General features: G+C 36.7%; 1 protein-coding gene across 7 annotated transcripts in view; it reads left to right on the top strand.

The window, feature by feature from the left end:
• LOC138181119 (box A-binding factor) overlaps positions 1–17,613 on the top strand; it is a 310,196-nt gene that overhangs the window by 3,044 nt on the left and 289,539 nt on the right. For 2 of the 7 annotated variants that reach the window (XM_069115698.1, XM_069115694.1), the window contains exons 1-2: positions 4,444–4,855; positions 13,796–13,967. In XM_069115698.1, coding sequence (XP_068971799.1) covers positions 13,797–13,967 — 171 coding nt within the window. In that variant the 5' untranslated portion in view covers positions 4,444–4,855; position 13,796. Of the gene's footprint in view, positions 1–2,800; positions 2,996–4,440; positions 4,856–13,795; positions 13,968–17,613 lie in introns of those variants that run through there. The other 5 variants (XM_069115696.1, XM_069115695.1, XM_069115708.1 and 2 more) reach the window with 5 other exon arrangements.

Raw genomic sequence — 17,613 nt, 5'->3', positions numbered from 1 at the left:
ATTCAAAGTGGAAGTTATGTTTTTCACCAGCAAGTCTCGTCTTTTCGTCGATAAAATGGTAACATGATTCGAGCCTTAAGTCGACAGACTTGGAAAACTCCTTTTCTTTCCGTTACGCATCACTTACCCGACAGTATAGGGGTGCACCAGGAAATATACGTGTTCTTTGTAAGTCGTAGTTTAGTAGGTTTTATTTGCGTCCTTTAATGTCGGAACGATTTTCATTTTATCCTTTTTTGGGATAGTAATAAATCTCTGGAAATGGTATTAAATTCTAATTATGTAGGAAAGCATTAATGAGAATGACTTTTATTATGAAAGATACAGGGGTATTGAGATTGTGTGACGTTTCTCTATAAATAATTCGTGGCACTTTTCGTAAACTTATCAAACTGAGAAAATGTGTATTTTCCGTTAAAAGCGTGAAAAATATTAGCACGTTTCTTCCTCTTTTCTACATCAGAAGAAAAGAAGTAGCTTCTTACTTTGCGGTGTTTAAGAATAATACCAAAACGCGGTTTGCTTTTCTTAATTGCACAGAAATTAAATTTGCAGATGTATCTCGAACAAACATCGTTGAAATAATCTCTCGACTTTCCTTGAATCAAAATCGTGCTAGATGGCTTCGTATTCGTCGAAAATTGCTCCAAATACGCGCGATTATCGAAAAACGATACGTCGAACAACGTTCCGAATCGAGTTCTCGTAGAAGAAACGAAATCCGTAAAGACAGTGAAAGATGTAGAAGCACGGGAAATGATCGTGTAGGAAATGAGGATATCCACTTGTTACGTCGCAGAAACCTCAATGGTTTGTTCTCGTGATACGAGAATAAGGAGCATCTAGCAGTTGAAAGAAGTGCGTCTAGTGGGACAGAGACGGAAGTCGGTAGAAGAGGAAAATGGGAATATCCGTATGTCGAAAGAGATAAGTGAAACGGCGATCGAGCTTAGCGGGAAAGAGAAAAAGGCACGACGATGAGCGTCGCCGTTGCCAGGGCAATGAATCGCAGATTGACGCAGGCGTCACAAGTCCGGCCACGCGCACACCCCGTTTTCTGCTCCCTTCCACCCACCTCGAAGCGTGCCGCTGCTTAAGGCATGCACACTACAATAGACGTTTTCTCGTCCGACGCAGTTGGTTGGACTTACGAGATTTGCCGCATTATGATTCACACGTAAAAATCTTCTGACGTGAAAAGTGTCGGTTCACCGCTTTTTACAGTTTTTCGATTCGTTAGATATACTTGGGAAAGCTGCTCCTATTTCCTAGGATTTCCTGGGGTAGGATCAAATTTTGTCGCATGTTACGCAAAGCTTAAAATCGTATGAGTTCTAAATTTTTAATTTTCGTTATTGAGAATTAAGCAAACGTTTGTCTCAAAAAAGTTTCTTTATTTGTTCGAAAATTTCCCAAAAGTTAAGAAAGTTCAACTTCAGTGTTTACATGTAAATGTTTCATGGTTAACAGGAAGGGATTCTCAGGAGCATTAAGTTTGATTCAAATCGATTAGTTTCCCGTGCGAAGTTTTAATAGGTTGCGGAGAAAGGTTTTCGCGTTTCGCGTCAGCTTTCATTTGATTGCATTTCGTTCATTATACGATATGGTAATACGTTTACGACCACAGTATTACGTGTCTATAATATCACATTAACGTCCATAATATGAACTAGTCTCTATTCGTGAATGCGTTAATATTGCAGTATGCGTGAAAAATTTACGTTCATCAAACGTCTTACTGATGTACTTGCGCGTCTGATAAATCACTGTCATACATAGTTGTACTAATGTTTGATTCAACGCGACCTACTGCCTGAGAGCAAAATCTATATTGCTCGCTTTACGAGGTGGCAACATTATGAATTCAGGGAACTATACCGGTCATACACGTCGACAACGTGTACCAGCGGTTCGCAATCAAAGAAATTGCGAAATGATTTTTAAGTGTTCACATAAAAAGTGCAGATACGAATATTAAGCTGCCTCGTCGTCGAGTTTTTGAATCGGTGCTTAACACAAGGTTTAGCCGCTTTCCACGAAGTTCGGTCCATTTATGCACGAACAGAGAAAGGCAGAGAAAAAGAGAAAGGAGCCGGAGGCGAGAGCCGCAGGAGAGAGAGATGAGGTGTTGTAGCGTTAGCGAACATTCGTGAAAGCGTACTTTAGACTGTAACGCGCATTCCCAGGACAGGAAGCGAACGGGCGAACCGGCAAGTTAGCAAGCGAAAGGGAATAAAGATAGAAAAGATCCGCGTGCGCTGGATATAGCGTATATCGTCGCGACAGCGTCGACGTTGTCTGTGCCTCTGGTGGGGTGGTTGGAAAAGTTGTGTGAAACTTGAAAGAGAACCAGAGAAGGAAACGTAGGATATACGAAGGAAAGAGAAACGTCGGTGTCCAACCGGGGAGAATCGGAATGAAAGGGGGGACGAATCTGGTGGTGGTGAAACGTTATAGATGTGTAGAGAATCTCGTTGTCGGTGTTGGTAAATGTCGAAAAGACGAAGGTAACGGCGCGGTGGGTGGCGGTGGTGGTAGAAAAGCGATGGTGTTGGTACCGTTGGCGGTGGCAGTGGTGGTAGTGATGGTGGTGGTGGCAGCGGCAGCGTGTCCCGACGCCGGGAAAGTTTCGCTGAGAAGCGCGCGGAGTGTGAGAACGCGGCGCGAGCGAGAGAGCCGAACGTAGAAAGAGGACAAGAGCGAGACCGCGATTCAGGGGGTGAGAGAGCAAAGGGGATGGAGAATGAGAGTGAGTTTGGAGCGAGGACGGCAACGCGGTGCGGGCAAGGTTTTCGTCTCCAGTTCCCGCTAAGCGGCCGATAGGATTGGAACGAGTTGGCTGCGTACGCGGTAACACACGCGGGGTAACGTGTTTGTCCAGGTAGCGTGCGCGGTGTGATGGTGGTTGTCGTAGCGCGAAAGAACACACGCGGCACGCGCTACCGACGGAACGGACCGGCCCGTGCTGGCGTGTGTGACCGACCGAGCGCTGCCGGTAATAACAGCGTAATAGCGTACTATAGAATATAGTAGTGGGAGATTCTTGCACGAGTTACGCGTGCTGCTACCGCGGTACTCGAGTTCACGCGTGGCACTACGGCCGCGGAAGACCACGAGCGAGCGAGGTCGTCGGAGCGCAAACTGCGTCCTTCTTCTCCTTCCTACTTCCTATTTTCTTCCACCTCTTATACCCTTCCTACTTCTCCACCTCCACCTACATCTTCTCTCTGTCTTCTCTTTCTCCTGTTTTCCTTCGCCAACTCCTACTCCCGCCACTTCATCTCTCTCTTTCTCATATTCTCTACCTCTAGTGAGATATTGATTTCCCTTAGCTGGCTCCCACGAGGGCAGGCGGCAAGCAACCAGGTACGACTACCTCCGCAAATAGACAGCCTCTGACGATGAGAAGGGAATCATCGCATGTATCGAGAGTATGCACTTTCTAAGTTTCAGGGGTCCACCGTCCCTGCTGCCTAAAACGATCCGCTTCGACGCTTCCTCGCGTTGAATGGTCGTCGCGCTTTCTGTACCACTCAAACGATGCCGCGCTCTTCTCTATGTTTGCCACGTGTAACTCATGTTCGCGTGACTTTTATTCTACATGTAGAAAGTTAGAGGAAACTCGTATCGCTAAGTCTTATGAAAGCGAATACGAGTATAATTTCATAGTAAAGTTAGATATCGCAGCAGATAAAAGATTTTTTTATATAATATTAACTACCTTGTACGTAACAGAGAACGTAAATGTAAGATCTTGTAAAAACAGTAAGACAAGTTCCTTTTTAATTCGAAGAATTTTGGGTGCGAGTTGAAATAGCTCTACGCGTTCCTTACGCGTTCTAAATCGTCCTGCTCTCCTAGTATAGAGTACAGACCTGTCTGATCATATTCGATCCTATACTACTGATTACCGTTTCGTTTCCGCGAATTTGTTGATAACTCGTTTCGTAGACGGTTTACAAAGCGTCGAATTGAGTATCAGAGCTAAACCATAAGCGCGTAATCATTTTTTTGTTGCGCGGCTAAGTTGCTCAAGAGTAAATACCTTTTCTTTTGCCGGTGATCGCTGTTCTGGAATTCGTAGGTGTTCCAAGAAACTTTTGCGAAGTAATGCGCCATCTTGGTTCCTGCGCATTGCTGGCCGACGAATTCGCGAGTGACTTGAAACTTTTTTATTTACCGCGTTCATGCTTACACACAGAGACAAAGGGGGCTGGAGAGGGAGAACTGTTTCCCCTACTCAAACTCTGGATGGGGTGTACGTATCTGTCAACCCCCACTCGGCTCGTGCCGCCTGCCGCTTTCCAGCAAAGTTTTCCCGAGATCCTGGAAACTACGAGCGATGCGGGGAGAAAGAGGGGGGAAAGTCTGTACCGAGGGAGGGGAGAAGCGAGACCGCTTTCTAGTAGCGTGCGCTCACGGGGATCCCTTTTCACCGAATTCTAACCTAGTAACGAGTTTACTCCGTCGGTAACGCCGGACGCGTGCCAGCGATAAACGTGCCGCGTGTTACGGTGACAGTGGGATGAGCAAAGTGGTACAGGACACGAGATGTGGTCACCACGATCAGGCCTCTTATCAGGCCGATTTTTTTTCTCCAAGCAGGACCATGTGCGTAACTTAAGGAAACATGTGACACAAGATAATAAAGAAACGTGAAACGGGGACATTTCTGCTTTTTTTTACTATGTTCAGTCGTGAATCGTACGGTTGCATCATGAACCGTTTGTTTACGTTGGTGTTCGTGCTGAATTCGACTGACCAACGATGGACACGCTGATATCATGATTCAAAAGTGTTTCAGACTGGTCAGGATTACTGGATCGTGAGGCTTAGTTTTCATCAAATAAATCACGTATGTATAGTTATTATTGCGCGTGACTGTGATTAAACAGGTGTAACTATTTATTTAAGTATAAAATATTCGACTCGTTTTGGAAATATAGTTCCTCGCTTGAACTGTAAGGAACTATTTGAACTTTTGCGCGCTAATTCGAAGCTGTCTATGCAGATTCGTTTGTTAAATGATTTCACGATCGTTTATCGGTTCGACTCTGATCTATCGCCGCAGACTGACCTTTTCGTATTGGTAGATAAAAAGAGAAAAATCGTTCTCTAATCTGCGTAATTCGTCGCGAGTATCCTGGCGATACTGCGTTTCTCTTCTCTCCGGGGATGGAATAGGTCAGCTGATCATTTACTAGGCACTATATAACGTTGCTTGTTGTGAGAGTATCAACGCTTTTGATTATCGGGATTCTGTGCGCGCAGACTCAATGTGAGATTAATCCTCTGTGAGCTCACCCCTTCCACTATAAACTTACCAATACATGCTGATCGCACGTTCGAAAGTTTCATGAGCGTCGAAAAGTTTTGCGCTCCTGTAGTAGCGCGGATTTGATCGAGAATCCGGAAACTTTGTGCTTACACACCGGAGCAATTGTTTCTTGCGCGTTATCATACGTGTATGTGCGATTGTATTTGCGTTGTCGACTTTTAAGTTTCATTAGTTTAAGTGTATTGTGGCGGGGAAATATAACTATAAAATGTAATAAAATTATATACATGTTTTCAATTTAATAATTTTCCGTTACTAAAATTTTATATTCTACTCTGTGCGAAATATTCATTGATATTTTTATAAAATTATATGCACGGTATTAACTTATCTTTTTATTCCGGTTTTATTGTTATTTTATTTAGTTCGTAAATGTTTCGCTTTGCTTTGCATACATTTCATTTGGATGTAATTTCTTATTTGTGTTGAACCTATGCTTCGAAAACTACCGATTTGTTGGAAACGGACTGGTAACGGAAAATCTGAACCAGCGGATTTCGAAAAGAATGAACTGAAGCACGAGATATCGGGCATTAAACTTGACGTCGTGTTCTCGGGATTATACGAAATATCGTACCAGTCTGGTAATTGTTAAAAATCTATGTCATACCGGAAGAATACAAAGCGTTCCTTGTATACGAGCCAAAATGATTTTGAGGAAAAAACCGGCGCGAATTACGCTCAGTAATTTTTCTGAAAAAGAACTCGCATACTTCTATGGGCATAAAACATCATGTTTTCAATTTAACAAAATTGGGGAAGCCATACGTATAAAATGTTCACTATCCTCTTTTATTCATTATGAATGAACATAAAACAGTGGTTATTCAGTACAAAATGTCTTCTCTAAAGTCTGACACGCTGGTATTCTAACCGTAATGAAAACAAATACTGTACATAAGAAATTCTTTCAATCTTTACGCTTACCTCATTTCGCGTTAAACAATAATTTAGCTACACTAGTGCGATACGTTCACGTATTATCCCCGAAACAATTATTCGATTATTCGAATAAACACTCTTATCGAGCGAGTTACGTACCATCGAGGGAAACAATGGAAACTCTGAGTTTTCTCTATCTTAAACGCGTTATATGATATCCTGTCCCCGTTTAGTAGCACCTGGGATGACAGTCCGATGCATGAAAAAGTAGAGAGGCACTAATTAAGCCGCTATCATTACGGTTCCGCGGTGTAATTCCGCGTTGTTGGCATTGTGCTTCGAATTCCACCAAGTGGCTGTTGGCCGGGGGCTTTTGGAATCCTCCGGAGCGTGGTCCAAGGCCTTTCAACTCCAATTCCACGCGCGTGCGTCTCATCGTCGAGGTTGACGTCGTCGTCAACGACATCGCCGTAGTCCAGGATGTTTCCTGTTGTTTCCTCGCTTCGCCTCACAAGACCGAAGCTAGAGGTTAATCCGATATTTCGTAGTTGTTACTTCTTTTTTCATACGCGTGAATATTACCTAAGAGAGTCAGTCCCATTGGTTTGTATCCTTCCGGGATGCATTCTTTCTTCGATGCTCCAAAAGAGTAAATGTGCCATACTTTTAAGATGTCTTCTCCTTTTCGCAATTGTTCTTAAAATCAACTATGGCTCGAAAAAGATATTTCGATCATTTTTATTTCCTCCTTAGATTTCGTTTATTAAATATCAATTCTAAATGTTAATGGGGATAAATGAAACTTATCTTTATAGCTAATGAAACGTCCATTACTTTTGTTTCAATTTTTATTTTTGACGTCTGATATTTTTTTCATTCTTGCGAATAAAGTACGAATGCAATTTTTAACGTTATAATTTTCTTCTGTTTACTTTGTTTCATTTACCAACGAGTGAAACGCACTTTGACTGACTGAAACGAGTGAATTTCAACGCTTCTACATATTTTTACAACAAACATTGTAGAAAACAAGCTACAACTACAATGCATCTATTACATCTAACATAATTGTTTAATTTATTATATCCTAAAAATGGTACCGTTAATGACGAATTTTTTAGTTTATTATTTTTTAAAGAAATATATTCCAATTGACAATGTTTTAAACGAACAGTCGAGTATTTCTTAAAGCAGTACATTGTTTCATAATAGTAACATAATAAATATAAATCTTTTAAAAAGAACGAAGCAAAAGTTTTCCAAACATAATTTTATACCATTCGTAACTTCGTAGCGAATAGCTTTTCTGTAACTTTGATACTAAATAAAAATTGGATAAGAAATTGCTGACCTGTGTCAAAGTTCGTATATAGTAAAACTTATTTGATGCCTCGACTTCTTCCAAACTCTTATATCGAGGACACGTTTACCAAAAATTCAGCGAATAAATAATAGTGACGAAACTTGTAACCATGTCATTTCATCGATATGTTTTCTTACGAGATCAACCGCAAATTTAAGTGATTTTGGCACGCTTCAATATTTACGTATAAAATCGATATTTTCAAGAGATTCAGTTTCGAAACTTTTGAATGTATTCAATGTCATAACGGTGAACGGCACGCTCATTTGTTCGATTTTAAACGCGAAAGCGTCGAATGTGCACTCAATCATTAAAAGCTTTGTTTACCGGAAAGACTGGCGTTTTAGAATGAGCAATGGATACAATATTTCAAGTCTCGGTATCCGTTCGGTAGTTTTCGTGCTGACTCTTGGCGAAAAGGCTTGAAATCGTTGAGAAGTTGCGGATGCCGGGACAGATGAATGGGAAGTAACAGATAACCAATCGTGCGAGTATAATAGCCAAGCAAAGCTGCGCACAAGCATTTCCTTTTCCTCGGTTAATTTTTCCATGAGGTAAAATTTAAAAAATTTCGAAATTAGAATTTTATATGAATGAAAATTATATTAATTCCTTGCTGAATATTTGCGTTATACATTTGCAAATCAAATATCTAAATATTAAAGGGTTAGAAAGAACGATTGTGAATGTCCTTTCTTAGAAACAAGGAAAAAATAAATTTTATATCGAGAATATCCGAATTACATTTCTGTAAAGCTTTCATACGGAAAAAATACGTTCTGCTCTTCGAGAAGGTTTCCGGATTTCGAATACACAATCTCGCTGTAGCAAAATACTGCAACACGCTTATCATCTTCGATCGCGGTATTATCCGACAAAAAAGCGTGGACAGATTACATGATTTTCAGATACGCGTTTCGGAAGGTCTCTGATAACTGCCACGCTGCTGAGAATTTTCTTTGCGGAGTGATCCAATTGTTTTCGCGTACAAATCTCCGATATCGGTTCGGTCCACCGTTGCCATAGTTCTATTTCCTTCCCGCCGACCACCTCTGTTTTTCTCGTTGCCAAAATCGAAGTATCGGCATCAGCGTGGCCCGACGCCGACGGTAAGGAGGAAGTTTACGTCGTAAACTTGGAGTCTTAAGGGTGGAATTATAGTTGAGTAGAGCTCGCGCTAAGCCACGCAGTTGTTACCACGGTGAGCGCTTTAAAAGTTGGTCTTAGGTGTTCGTGTTGGTACCGGGAGAGTGGGCGAAGAAGGAGCCAGAAGAAGCGAGAACGCGCGATACGATGGAAAGAGACGCGGAAACGTGGTTAAGTTGCCAGGAAACTTTGGTAAAACTGAAAAGTTAATTTCGTCGTGTTAAATTACTCGAGCGCTCGGGCATTAAACTTGCAAAAGTTGGCCGGATGACTGAAATACGTACCTTCCGCCACCTCCCTCTTCTTCTTCTTCTTCTACTTCTTCCCCTTCTTTTTCTTCTTCTTTCTTTTCATTTCTCTTCTACCGTTCGGTGCTTTCTTCCCTCGTTTCTATCGCTGTGTCATCTAATATCGATACGATCACGTTCATTTAATTGTTATCTCAATCGTATGTAATAAACGTTCTTTTCTATATGGAATCCGTGTCGTAAATTATGATATGAATATAATTATGTAATAGTAATCAATATACATATATACTTGTTTAATGATTATTCAAACCGGTGCGAATAACGATCATTTAATTCAGAATACAGGAAAGATTTTATCGCGTTGAGAAAATTATTACAAGATTTATCTATGTACGTATTATGAATTTATAAACGAATAATAAAATATTGATGTGATCCTAATCTTATTTTATTAGGTGATTTCTAAATTGTTAATATGACAATGCTAGCTCTATCATTTAAATTCATACGTCCAACACATCAATCAAACAAAAATTCGGATTAATAGCCTGTGCACAATCGTTTATCTGTTATATTGCAATTGCGAAGAATGAAAGCGGAAAGAGCACACTATCGTGGCAAGAGATACAAGTCATTCGAATCGAATCGTTAACGCTTTAGCCAATATTGTAAAATACTTCACTTTCACGTAATTTCGAAGCAATTGTATAGCTTTTCAACTGGTATCTACGGCATCATTAATTTCCTATGACCTATATTTTTTATCGATTTTCAGAAAAATTTAGAGAATCGTTTGATAGGTCAAATTGTAAATCTATATGAATTCCTTCAATTTGTCACATATATATGTATACACATATACATTGGAATGTGACAAATTGACAGAATTCATACAGATATATATATATATATATATATATATATATATATATATAATGTGTATCTATTCGCATATACGAAAGAGGGGATAACTGATGTTGATATTAATTTTATTATTTATGAAATACGTATAGTTTTATGTTACATATTATTATATCATTTTGAAACAGAAGAACGACGTAACGAAATTATTTGCCGAAAATAAAATAAAGCGGGTGTTGTATACAAGTTGTTGCATTATACATATAATCAAGTCATATCGATTATTAGCAAAAAATAAAACAGCAAGGAATATAACGTTGATATCGCTTTAATGTTACACATGATAGACATGCGAATTAAATGTGTTTGTTGAAATCAATAATCTTTTCTTTAATTCTGGTATTTCAATTTAAGCAAACTTCAAAGAAGTTTAATAGTAACGTGCAGTATACATACGTCTACTGTAGATTGATCGAAAGGAAATAGAGAAGAACGGTTAAGGGGATGGGGTTCTTGCCGTTCAAAATTTATTTCGCTATGTAGTTTGTAGTAAATTTACTTAGCTTCACATTCATGGTGTATTTTTATGTAATAAATATGTGACGGGTGTCTAAACTTTCAAAAATATAATATTGATTTACACTTATTATTTTTAATAAGAAACAGTTTTAATATTAGGTTATATAAGGTTATAATATAAGGTTAGGTGACATAATGTTATGTAATAGAACGTAGCAAGTGAAAGGGGACAATTAAATCCGAATTGGTGAACTGTAGGACATAAATGTTATTTTTAAAGGGCTGGCAATGAGTAATATAAAAAATACCGGCGCAAAATATTTTGCAATATTAAAATGTTTTAATTATTTTATCCAGGCATTTAGTCATAAAGATACTTTTATTAAAATACTCATAGAAATATGTGTGTATATTACGTTCGTTTCTTCACTAAATTTACGTATAAAAACATATATTTTAAATAAAATTTGGTATATTTGATATCTATATTTTTATTTTAATATTAAACTAAATTGAAAACTCAGTTTACTGGTATATGAATGTTTAAATTAATTTTCATCTAAATACTACAATATTCACACTGTGTAAAGCGCCTGAAAAATGAAAAGGAATTAATGGTATATTTATGTCGTTGATAATATACATTTGGCGAAAAGATACGAAGAATATTTGTTTCGTATGATCTTCTCAAGATTAGTTAGAATTTCATGATGTATTTTATTTTGCCATATCCTAAGACATTCATTGCTGTTTTTAATTAACTGTTCTCAAAGGCTTTATTTTTGTAATTAAAATTATACCTTCATAAATCTAATAAACAGAGTGGTCTCTGAAATGAAGCGGTACTATAGTGTTTCTAAAGTTGTACAATTGAAAGTTGTTGTATTATCGCTTGATCTGCTAAGGAATTGTTGAGAATATTGTTATGTCCTTTTTCTGTTAGTAGTATACAAAAGTTGGGCTGTAGTTAAAATGGATTTGCAGCTTTTATATTTAAGTAATTTGTCGCAATAACTACATACAATGTATTTAAACATCGCTAGAGAAGTTATCGAATTAATTATTTGTGCAGCTGCTAAGTTTGAACTTTTTGCAATAAGAAAATGCGAACTTCCTCGCATAAATGATTCGAAATATCAGTATTGAAATTACAAGAATCAATAGCTATTTCATTTCCGCACTGTACAAAGTGTACAGATAGACATTTTGCTTGCTATGTGTATATAATATATTGGCTTCCAGGTAATTGAATTAAAATGTATACTGGAATCAAAATTATTTTAGTTCGTGAAGTAATCATTGTAATCTATTAACTGAAGTAACTTCATATTCCACTTTGTATGAGCTTTTTGGTATCAACCTATATAAAAAAAACTATAATGTTACGCATGAAATCATTATAGGATACTGAATGTATTTTTTCGAGCGATAATAAAGTCGCTTCATATTAGTTAAACGTCTCATGAGAGTTATCCTTATTTACTGCGGTAGGATGTATGTAACACTCTGTACAAACACTGCGGACAATGGTAGAATAGGTTATGGTAGAATAAGGATTTTATTTCTTTACTGAATTATATCTAAGCAAATTTATAACACATCTTTTTAACAACAATGAATTGTTATCCACATCAAAGTATTTAACATGACATGAAATATAAAAGACAAGGTTATTTTAAATTTAATTCTACACCAGTTTAATAGAAAATATCACAGCAGTACGTTCTGAATTATTCTGTAATAGACACGAATACTGTTATTTTCGAGTTTACATCGAATCCAGATAATAGATAATAGTAATGAATCTAATTGCTTTCAACACTCCCTCCAGTTTTTCGATTGCAGTTCAGTCGGTAAGGTCACGGTCGTATTGCTCGCCGACATCGTGCATTGCTATAAGTGTACTTGGTCGAACGTGTGTGCACGATCTGGCGCGTGCGTAAACACACAAGAGAACAAACTTTCGCGGCGGCTTCGGGGGTGAGTTACCCCACCGTTGTGCGCACCGAGTGATTCTCCACCAGCACGTGCAGTCAACTTTAAACGCACATGCACACGCTCGCCGCGATGTCATTTCAGTTTGAGCCATTTAAAGGCATTACTTTTTGCTAGCGTTCCACGCTTCGCGCAACGAGGAAGCTATATTCTTTTCTTTGAGTGTTTGTAATTTGAAAACTGCTTACGATGATGACAAAAGTAAGTCGTTCGCTGAAGTGACTTAAGAGCGTCTGCTGGAAAATAAGTTTCAAGTTCTGCAACAAAAATTTTTTACCTTTTGTCCGTGAATACTTTTGTTCAGATTATTCAGTCGTCCCGGATAAGTGTATAGAATGATTTTTAAAGTGAGAGAAAAGGATTTGTTTTTTGTTTGCTTTAACTTGGAATTTTATATTACTTTCTAATATGATCTTGTTTTATAAATGTTCTTTACTTAATTCTGTCACGTCATTCATTATATGAGAGGAGAGAAGCAACAGGGATAATGTGTATTGTTTTATGTAGCGGTAGATAGATAATATCTTTATTGTTTTCCTTACAAATTACAGGCGGTTCCGCTTCTTTCGTTTGTTTTGTCACTATTACTATCTTATACCTATTAATTACCATATTTCTTATCCGCTTTCTTTGTTCTATGTAGTGATGAAAGATTTAAATTTGATACGACTACTCGTAGAAGTTTAATATTCATTTTGTTGGTCCAACATTTACGTTTGAAAATTATAATAACAAAGAATGCAGACATCTGTATACGGATAGTTGGGACATGATCACGGTGTAAACGTTGGTACAGAAACGGTGATGCAGAGTGTAGGTTTATATCGTGGTCAGCGTCGCGGCGCGCGTCATCTTCTATCTCGCTTGGCTCCCGTTCGTTCCTCTTTGTCTCGGAAAAGTTTCCGGTGATGAGCTTTGTTGGCCGTTTCCCCTACAGGACGGAAAAGTTAAATGCGAAAGTTTTATCCGATATCCAGTTTCACGACGCTGCTGGAAAAAGGGATCTACGCACACCGTTACGTCGAGATTTGGATATCCTCGATAATCATAAGGTTTATAATATATGCCTATATCGTTCAGCATAATGAAAATGTTACGTAGAATATTTTGGAAATTTTATTCGTACTCATACACATGTTGCGCGATATGGATTAATCATATATCTGGAAATTTTTTTGATACAAATAACAAACATTGAAATTTATTATCGAGCAGATTCACAGGAATCGTAACGAATACTCTTCGACGTCTCTTCATTATTCATTATTGAAACCAACCATAAATATCGTTATGCAATTAATATAACAAATAATTCATACTATAATTGTGTTATTAGCAATTGATGTGCTGTTTACTAATTCATCAGATAGCTACCACTTAACGTTGTATTAAATATCGAGTACTAATAGCGACGTTAATAGTTTGTTTTTTTTGTGATAGAATGGCGTCAAAGAAGACGAGGCAAAACCATTCTATACAGCACTTACTAGAGCTGCCAAGCAACAGAGAGACAAAATTGCCGTTATATTCTGTGAAGGAGTCAACCCAAACGCCACTCATTCCAACCCCCCGACAGGTCCCGGTAACTGTGCTGCATCCCTCGCCGAAAAAGGTAAGTGAAGCATGAATAAGTTATCAAAAATCTTTTGTTGTCATTCAATTTACAGGAACATAAAGACCAATTACTTTCTTCTATCTTGTCTTTACGTCGCGTTAACAATCCTTTGAAGAATCATGAAATTAAAATTGAACCTATGTTAAAAATTCACAACGCCTTTTAACAAGGCTCTGAAACATAATTAAATATAAAATTAATTACTTCCACTATTTAAGTACTAAGAAATAGCAGATCATTTTCATAGCCTTTCTAACGTTGAGAACGTTTTCACGAGGTGTAAGCGTTCTTCTTTGTGAAACTTGTAATTAAAATTCTACAAATCATTTGTGCCATAATCGTTTTGTAAAAGTATAAGTAATGAAGTTTATAAGTTTAATGACAAAGACACGAACATCTTCGTCTGAAGTTACTTCTGAAATTTTTCTGATTGGTCGTAACAAGTATAAAATTAGCTGTTTAACACGAAGTTAGTTTTTCATTAATTCCTTCCAAATTATTTCTAATTAAAAGTGTGACATTTCACATAATTTCTTAAAGTTGAACTTTTATCTCTTTTCTAAGAAACGTATATAGTATATTTCTGTTTCTTGTTTTGTGAATAATGTCTAATGATGAGAGTCTTATTGTAATAATATTCCAGCCCATCTTACCATAATAACAATAATTTAATGAAATTAAATATTCAAAGCTGCCAAATTGAATAAGATGACATTTCATGTGATTCGTTCCTCATTGCTACGAGTTAATTTTTAATTATCTATAATGTTGCGTTCGCTCGTAGTATGAATGAGGAGATTAAATAACTTTTGTTCGCAGAAAAAATGGAATTGACAAGAAACGTAAAGTGGAACTCTTGTAACCGCGTAAAGCGCTGACGTTTTATTTTATCGTGGAGGTTTTTTATCGATCATTCGGCACTTTATTATTGCTCGTATAAATGTCTACGTAAGCTCGAATCTGCAACAACGAAGTAGATAATTTTTTATCTTATTTTCACTATATAATATATCATAATTATAGAAATATAGAATGCTTTTTAAATAATTTTATTTCGGTATACATAATTTAACCTGTAAAATATATTTACCATGTTGCGGTATTGAATATCGAACAGTTGTTTTATCGTAAATATTATTTTAATTTTTATAACGAATTTTTCAATTATTAAATTACAATAAGTTTACTTTCTTTATCCTGAGACAAATAGGGCTTGAAACTTGTATGCCAAAGTAGGAAATTATTTTACATAACTCTAAATACGTTGGAGAATATCTATTTTGGCTGATCGAAAAAGTTTTCCTTGCAGCTGTATGATTACTCTTTTGTTTCTTTTTCGTTCCATTTTATCCGGCAGGGAGTCATGAAGGAGGGATTCACGTAACTCGGTAGGGGAGGCTTCGGCTTCCCTGCAAAATAACGATTTTTAAAGTTTCTCGAGGAGTTTCAAACCTTTTCCCACCGAGATTCGTCGACGAAGTTTCTAAAGTTTGAACCGCGTAATTGGAGAGGAAAGGAATTTCCTCTAACCGTATAAAATGGTTCGTACGTTCGATGCTTAAATTCGACGATGTGATAGGTCGCTCTGTTAAAAGCCACTTGTGCTAATGCTACTCCAAGAAATCAACCTTCTAAAATAGTAATAATTTTTATTTCGAAACAGTATCATTGGAAAAGTTAAATATTTTTATTGGGCTTATTCTTTGATTACTTCCATAACTATGAAAAATTGTTGTACAATGTTGACTGTTCATTATTACATGCAATTGTATTTATATCAATGTATCTCGTGGAAGGTACAGAGTAGAATATTATCAGTCAGTAGTAAATGTCGCTTTAGTCAGACACTCTCTGATCAGATACTCGGTCGATAATCAAATATTTCACTATGTTGAAAAGAACATACATGTTTTACGTAATTTCAGATTCAATTGAATAAGTACAATAAACGAAAAAAGAAGTTTTTATTAAGTATTTTAAAAATTTGGGAGAAGTTATTACCGACAGTACTATGGGTACATTGTTACCAACGATAGCTCATAGACGGATACCTCATCTAGGGATGGTTTCAGTAAATGCATCTTTAGTGGTGCTTCGTACCGACAAAGTCAAGGTCACATCTATCGGTAAGGTAGATTACTGAGTGGGACAAACTGTTATCGACAAATTGTAACTTATTTGCGCAAATGTTGATTTAAACCAGATGATAAGCGTCTTAAATTATCGATTAATGTTTGATTTGAAAAATGTTATTATACATAAAAATTTAAAATATTTTCATGTTTTAAACTTATCCATAAATACATTAATAATATGTTTGCATGTCATAGTAATATTTCAATAAATTTTTAATGAAAACTTACACATATAAAATCACCCAAGGCTTACACAGTTCTTCCTCCGCAGTACACTCTATATAATATTTATAAAACGGGATAATGAACAGTTGAAAGTTCTTAATCGTCATATTGTTCACAAATTCCAACTTTTAATGTTTTTTAACAATAAAAAAAAGTTTTTAGGTTTTTAAAATTATAGAAATATATATTTTTGCTATGATAATACTCTCAGTAGGATAAAAAGACAATACATTTCATAGATGTTGCGTTTATTTAAATTTTCTGAATAATCTTTCATGCAGGCGAATGCACATACTTTACGAGGAAATAATTTGCTATTGAAATCCTATGAATGGGATATAGTTGGAGCGTCTTGAGCATACGCAAGGTGGTAGGCGGAACTGAATTTATGATAATTGCATAAATCAGAGCTTTCCTCCACAATAATCATAATCTATTGAGATAGTTGTGCGAAGTTAGCTATTTAGCCAACGGCGCGCATAACGGAAGGAGGCCAAGGGGTTTCGTGGGACCGTGAATAAGATAAAGTCAATGTAAGATCGAATCGACAGCGAAAAATTCCTTATTTGCTTTTGACCTGAAAATAATTATTCTATTACTTCGTAATAAGCAGTGTAAAGCTTTTAAGATGGAACTTTTTAAGTTTTAAGTGTTACATTATTTAGGATCATTATATAATCATGTTCAGTGATGAAATATTAAAGTGCTAGAGTTTGCAGTAATATACTTTTCAGATGCTATTTATTTAACAAACTGTTTTCTGTAAGAAAAAGGATTGAAATGAACAGATTTAAAAAAATCAATAAAAATGGAGCGTCGTTTCGAATCTGAAGAAAATGACTATAGAGGGCGCCAGTGGTGTCGCTATCTTCCATGAAGGGGTTGGCTGCTTGTGACTCCTGAATACAGATTTATCAAATAAATTATAATAATGATAGCCGTTTAATAAATAAATAATATAATTATTTTCACATGTGATCAGCACACGTTATAAAAATATATGAAACATTGAGAGGTATATTTTCAAACAATATTTCTACATTCATCTGTCGATAACGTTTTTAAGTTAATCAGCAATCAGTAAATTACATCTTTATAATTATTTTTATCACAAGGTGGACAAAAATAGTTTGTACAACATGTGCAACATCTTTTCTGTCACCTGAAGACGTACGGAATTATTTCAATAATGTTTTGGTATCCCATTGAAGAACCGTAAACGCGTAAGAATCAATTTCAGGAATCATATTTTAGGCTTCCCTAGAAGTAAACATCGTTTCAAA

The sequence above is a fragment of the Bombus flavifrons genome, chromosome 6 (genome assembly GCF_040668555.2).
Source record: "Bombus flavifrons isolate JBK064 chromosome 6, iyBomFlav1_principal, whole genome shotgun sequence".
In the NCBI taxonomy this organism is placed as follows: Eukaryota; Metazoa; Arthropoda; class Insecta; order Hymenoptera; family Apidae; genus Bombus; species Bombus flavifrons.
Note: the sequence above shows the minus strand (reverse complement) of the source record. Positions and strands in the feature narration are given on the sequence as shown.